This window comes from Hydractinia symbiolongicarpus, chromosome 10 (genome assembly GCF_029227915.1).
Source record: "Hydractinia symbiolongicarpus strain clone_291-10 chromosome 10, HSymV2.1, whole genome shotgun sequence".
NCBI lineage: Eukaryota > Metazoa > Cnidaria > Hydrozoa > Anthoathecata > Hydractiniidae > Hydractinia > Hydractinia symbiolongicarpus.
In genome coordinates, this window is record NC_079884.1 from 11,484,594 (window position 1) to 11,491,775 (window position 7,182).

At 33.5% G+C, this 7,182-nt stretch overlaps 1 protein-coding gene across 1 annotated transcript; it reads left to right on the forward strand.

Moving 5' to 3' along the window:
• The first annotated feature begins 4,662 nt into the window (after positions 1-4,662).
• On the forward strand, positions 4,663-6,843 carry LOC130662832 (major facilitator superfamily domain-containing protein 6-like). The gene has a single exon (XM_057461775.1). It carries the CDS (start codon positions 4,753-4,755, stop codon positions 6,268-6,270), a length of 1,518 nt encoding a protein of 505 aa, XP_057317758.1. The 5' UTR covers positions 4,663-4,752; the 3' UTR covers positions 6,271-6,843.
• The last annotated feature ends 339 nt before the right edge of the window (positions 6,844-7,182 follow it).

The following is a 7,182-nucleotide window of genomic DNA, read 5'->3' on the forward strand; positions in this document are numbered from 1 at the left end:
AATAACGGTTCAGGGGGCCAGGAGACGCTGGGGACAAGGATGATTCTGTAGATGGTAAGTGGTGTAATTGATTTTTGTTACCTTGTACTGTTTTAAGCCAATATCAGTCTGGAAATTAAAAATGCTACAGTTGGCACATTGATGGTGACAGTAAATTTTTCTTTTAGGTTAAAATTAGTCCAAAAATTGAGAAATGCTTCGTTTTCGAAAAAAACTGAATAGTAAACAAAACAATAATTAAAATATGGATTTTGTGTCACGTAAAGAATACAGCAAAAATGTCAACCTCGTTTCCAGCGCTTGTTGTCTCTTTTCTATAACCAGGACGGTGAGACGAACATATCGCCGTCCCGATGTCAGAAAAGATACAAGTTTCAAATTTCTGTATTTTTTAGAAACTTCAGGCTCATTGAAAAATACCTTGCAACCAAACATTTTAATTTCCAAAGGATACCTTGAAGAAATATTTAATACACATTATAAAATAGTGAGAGTTCGTCGGCTTCATCATAAAAAATTAGGTGTAAGCTCCGTAAAAAAATTTGCGTAAATCCGATATGAAAAACTGCATGTCATCGGACCGAATTCACATGGTGGTTTAAAATCTCATTTCGGGTAAATATCATTGTAATCATGTTGTAATCTACCTAAACTAGTCGTTAGCCCGTGGAAAAATCCACGGGTTCGCCCGTCTTTTTTATACCGCATTGCGTGCTTCTCGCTACTTGCGCAGCTAAGCTACCATTTTGTGTGACAGACAGACAGACAGACAGACAGACAGACAGACAGACAGACAGACAGACAGACAGACAGACAGACAGAAAGACAGACAGACAGACAGACAGACAGACAGACAGACAGACAGACAGACAGACAGACAGACAGACAGACAGACAGACAGACAGACAGACAGACAGACAGACAGACAGACAGACAGACAGACAGACAGACAGACAGACAGACAGACAGACAGACAGACAGACAGACAGACAGACAGACAGACAGACAGACAGACAGACAGACAGACAGACAGACAGACAGACAGACAGACAGACAGACAGACAGACAGACAGACAGACAGACAGACAGACAGACAGACGTATACGGATATTATGATATAGATAGTCGTTATCCCGTGGAAAAATCCACAGATTCGCCCGTTCTTTAAATTTACCTGTCGCAACAAATTAGATAAAAATATATCACATTTGATATTGGTGCGCATTTTAAAAATTTCGTGTTTCCGTTACGGGACACGGCTTTTAGCGGACACACAGACAGACAGACGACGGCTATTATTAAAGAGATATTGGTGTTTGTTTGGAGGCTATTTCATGATGTTGTTAGTCTATCAGTTTCTTGTTTAAATGATTTTTTAGACTACAAAATAATTTTTATCTAATATAATGTTATTTTATGGGGATTAATTTTCGCGTGGACTTAAGGAAAAACTCCGTGTAAACACACAAAAGTTACCCGTGGTTTAATATCTCATTTCGGGTAATCTTATTTTATGCTACCTAAATATTGATTGATTCAAATTTGACAAAAACAGCAAGGAGGCAAAATTTGTAAAACAAAACAATGCAATGTCTTCTTTTTACCCTCCGCTAAAACAAATTACGTTACAACAATTGCTGCGGCGGGGGTAGGGTACGGTGGACAAAAAGTGCATAAAAAAATCTCTGTTGTGTAAGTTTTAAAAATGCGTAAAAAAATCTAAAAAGCGTAAAAACAATGTTATATAAATAATATATAAAATCTCATACCAGTTTTCGTCATTGAAAGAAAGATAAGTAAAATTAAGACTAATTTCATGATTGACACATTCAAAGACTTAGTCAATTCAAGTCTTACAAAAGCGTGTTGTCAATTCTGTTTCGGACCGCTGATTCAAGTGGAGCTAGAATGCTGCAAGGAGCAATTGAACTGCTATTACATTCGAAAATCAGACTCTAGTGAAGTATACGGGAGGCCTAATCATTTATATCTCTTTCCCAAGGAGAATTTCACCGATCAAGGTATCACAGTTGCAGAAGGTGATGTAGCTGTAATCAAAGATTACTTGAAATGGCTTGCAAGTAACTGATATTTTTTCTCTGATTATCTGAAATGGCTTGCAAAAAGCTGATATTTTCTTAAGATGTCTTTAATGTACCTTTTTAAGAACGTCTTTCAAAAGACATATTTTATACTTGTTTTGAAAGTTAATAAATTCAAAATAAATAAAGAAAAAAAAACAATAAACAACAAGAAGACGTCTTATAGATAGATAACAGATGTGTTTCTAAAGATGCATTTAAAAAGTTGCATTAAAGGTGCATTTTAGTCGCTGCTACATCTGCAAAAGGTCTAAAAGATATCTTTGAAAAGATGTTTAAAAGAGATCGTATGAAATGCATCTTTGAAAAGACCTCTTTTAGACGCTTAAAAAGATGCATTATAGACGGACAAATCAGCGCTAAAAAAGACGTCTTTTCGAAATGCGGAAGATGTCTATAAGGCGTCTTTTAGAGCTTTTTGTGCCGGATGAGTTTGTTTATGCAATACAGTATGTTGTTATTGTTGCCATTTTATCTTCAAGTAATTTGCATTGAATTAACATAAATATATATCTCTCAAATTTATTTTCATTTAATTTCATTGAGGCGTAACATAAACAAGCTTTGTTTTCTCTTGAATAATTACCATCTCCCGCATAATTTATCATAAATTTAAAAAAATAATTATGAATTAAAATACATTACATATATTATCTCACAATAATTTTTTTTGCTGTTGAACTTCGTAAACCGTAATAGAAATTGAACAATCATCTGCCGACTATATCAAATTACAATGATTTATGGTTTTCATGATAAACAAGTTATCGCACACGTGCTCGAAAAATATCGTATTTTTTTCGTTTTTTAGTTCTCGCATGCTTTAAAAAAAGTATTGTACAAAAACCACTACATATAACATTATTTTTAAGTTATTAAAACTTACACAACAAAGATTTTTTATGCACTTCTCGGCCACTGTAGTAGCGACACGTGATATTTTAAGAAAAAGCGTCAAGAAGAGAAAAAAGTTGAATAAATAGTGCTTCTCAAATCTCTACATTGGGGCTAAAAAACAAACAAGAAATTCCATCCTTACTTAAATTTTATTTTTGAAATTTTCGCGAGCACTTATTTTCGCGAAGTACCAAATTCATTATTTTTTCGCGAGGATTTAATTTCGCGAATTGCACATTTGGAAATCTTTGGCGTGGACTTAATTTCGTTAATTTAGCCAAAATTTGCAAAAACGGCGTAATTTACTCCATTTGAAAATTATTCACCTTTAAGGTTGTATTCTTACGGTTATATCCTAACTGGCATTTAAGCCTTCTTTATCAGGCAGCAAACAGAAAATGATGGCTAACTGTGAAACATGGCAAACTAAAAAAATAGGGTTTAAATAACGTAGGAGTGTTTTCAACATCTAAATAAACAAACAAAAGCAAACCAAACAAGCATTTTACCTCTTTTTAAAAGTAGACGAGAGACACACAGAGAGAAAGATATCTGTGTAGGAACGGTGAGTTTAATCTAAAGTCAAAATTTTAACGAAAATTTATTTTTTTCGATACAAGTTCCGTATTTTGCATTTTGTTTGCTCTCCAAGTATCTTTTTTCTATATTATCTATGTTTTCTGAATACACGTTTTTTTGTTTAATTATAAGAAAGAAACTAGATTATTCAGAGTTTTGAAAGTAGTACCTCAGATTCATTTTTATTGCATTCGTATTTTTTATAAAAATGATGTGTATCAAGCTGGTAACCTAGCTAGCTAACACTTGCATTACACTTGTTTCTATTGGATAAAGCTAAGTAATAATACACAGCTAGCTATGCAATTTGCAATAATTTAAGATAAGTATTGATTTATTCGGAGAATCTTTCGCGAGAAAAACTTTTGTCTCGCGAAACTTTCAAAAATGGCCATTCGCGAAAGTTTATTCAGTACAAACTTTCTAAATTGTCGATTCGCAAAAGTTTATCCACTAAAATTCAAAAAAAAAGTTATTTCTTGACTCGCCCTCACTTGGCTTGCCCCTTACCGATACAACTGGCGCTGGGAATGAGATTGGAATAAACTTACAAATAAACAAAAGCGATGATGTTTCAAATGTATGTATGGATTATAACCGAGTTATTGGCGAAGAAGACAATGACGACGATTTGGGCAAGCCGGAAGAAGACGAGCCTAGAAATGTGTTTGATCTGTTTTGTGATTTTGACGATGAACCTAATTTGTAAATAGAAGTTTTTACATACTATTAGAAAGAAAGTTACATTGGTAAAAAACACTTTTCTATCATGAAGAAATATAGGCCACTTTTTTTATAAGAACATAAAAAATCACGAATCGCGAAAGTTTATCTCGCCAAGACTTTCAAATTTCAGATTTAGCAAAAGATTATCTCGCGAAAATTTTTTATCTATCCAAATTTATCCAAAATATTTCGCGAGTTTTTTGACTTGCAAAAGTTTCTCTCGCGAAAGTTTCTCGGAATATGATATCAATTGACACAGAATTTTTAGAATTTTTGTGTTTTAAAAGTATGACAGAAACGAGCTTGTTAGCAATCGAATTTATTCAGCACGTTTTTGTGAATACAAAACTTAATTCAAAGCAACGTAGTGAATCGGAATCTAGTTTAAACTAGTCTAGACTATAGTATACTTCTAATTTTCATCATATTTTTAGGAAAACATAGCAAAATGAACATTGAAACTGATACGACCAAATCAAACAAAGCTCGTCCACAATCACGTGTTATAATTGCGCTTATCCCAGCCAAAATATGTTATTTTGCAATCAATGGAAGCCTTGCATGTTTTTTGCCGTACTTGACTGTTTTCCTTTACTCTGTTGGTTTATCCATCACACAATGTGGGATCATTCTTGGCACAAGAACTGTTTTCTCACTGTTGATAATTCCTTGTCTTGGTGTTATAGCCGATCGTTTTCGTCGAAAGAAACTGATTCTACTGACATTAATCACTCTTACGGCAGCTGTAGCAGTACCTTTACCATGGGTTGCAAAGGCAGCAAATGCCAACCTAAAGGTGGAGAACAGTGGAGGAGAAAAGCTATTTTTTGCCATGTTTTTTATGTTATCCCTATCAGCTATATTTGGTATAGCGGCCGTTGGATTTATTGATTCAGCAACCATGCATTTGGTGAAGAAGTATGAGGGTGAAGCGACTTTCGGATATCAACGAGTATTTGGTGCTGCTGGTTTTGTCACTTTATCCTTTCTTGCGGGTTTTTTGTCAGATCGATTCCAAATAAAGGGAGTATCTAAGTACGCAGTTGCCTTTCTTTTAGATTTTCCAATTCTTTTTACTGCATTTGTTGCTGTTATATTTCTGGACCAATCTGTTCATGAAATTGGAAAAAATGAAACTAAATACACACCAACGCAAATTTTAAAAGTAAGAAAAGAAAGAAGAAAGATAAAAGTTGACGAAAATAAGATTTATTTAACATTTGAAGACAACAAGGAAAAAGAGAACTGTCCAATTGTTCCCAAAGAGCACAAAACATCTGTTATTAAAACTGTATTGACCACATGTTGGCAATTTAAAGTAATTTTCTTTTTTATCATTACAGCTCATATGGGTATCAATTTTTCTTTGATAAATGGATTTCAAGCTATTTTTATGGAGAAAGAAATTGGGACAACAAAAACCGTTATTGGTATTGCAACTGCATTGTCACCAGTATCTGAGATTCTAGCTTTTCCTGTATCAGCAAAATTAATAAAATTATTCGGAGGTACCTATCCAAGTATCATTATTGCCACATTTTCTTATTGCTTGCGATTTTTATTTATGTCTTTTGTTGTGGAGCAATATTTGATGCTACCAATTCAATTTCTTCAGTTTTTTGGTTTTGCAATATTTTGGGCAGCAGCTGTTGAACATACCAACCATATAAGTCCAATGAAAATCTCAGTTACAATGTTTAGTATAATCACCAGTTTGTATTATAGTTTAGGAAATATTATAGCAAGTATTGTTGGTGGAATTATTTATGATAAGTACGGTGGTAGATGGTTATTTAGAATTTCATCGATCAATTGCGCTTTTATGACCTGCTCAATTATCTTGTATTTCTTTCTGTATGAAAGAAAAAATACAAATAAATTAAAGGCTGAAGACATAAAGGGAATCTTAAACAAGGCAGCAGTCGTTAATGAAGAACCAGAACAGAAAATGGCTACTGAAGTCTAACTACATTGTAACAATCTTTTCAGTAATAAATGCGACAGGATAAAAAAGTAATAACTTAGACAGTAATGGGTTGGGAAAGTAGCTCAGGTACGGCTAAGTGGGTTGAGGTGAAGTAATTATAGCGTTACGTGATTTTTGAATGACTCATATATATATATGAATATTCTGAACTTTCCATAAATTTTGAAAATATGTATAAAATTATTATTCGCATAATCTCTTGATATGAAGGTGCTTTATTAGTGTTGCATTTTAAAAAATTAAATTTTAATATTTTTTAGTATTTTCTTGGTAAAAATATCTTCGGTTTTCTTTGTAATCTCTAATCGTCGTTATATATCTGTGCGTGTGTGAATCTGTGTCAGGCAAAGTGGATCTTATTATGTTTCATCTAAGAAACGATAAATTAGTTATTTTTGACGTAAGTAAACTAGTTTGACGTTAATAACTTAATTATTATGACTGTAGGCATTTTATTGCACTTATATGTTTGGGCCCTGGAAACAGATGGAAATAACTGACGTCACCTTCTGCGTGATTAACTAAGACCTAATGGTCTAATGTCAAAAAGTATGATCAGCCCCGTTTCAGAATCCACGAGTTTGTGACGTCATCCAAAAAACCTTCAAATCTCTTTACTACAGCTCTGGGGACGAGAATGGTATAAGGATTTTTTATCCCAGCTAACATTTTTGTGTTATCTTCACCAATCTGATTTTACGCAGCTGGCAACTGGAGTTGTGGCTATCTACAAGCTATTTGCTACCTACAGCTCCCAAAAGTGCAAAAGCCAAATATAGTCTGCTTCAGCAAGACTATCAAATAAGCTTTTAAATGCGAAATGAAGTTATGTAACTACACGTTTTATTGTAATATAAATTTTGGCAAGTTTATTGATTTAATCATGGAAAT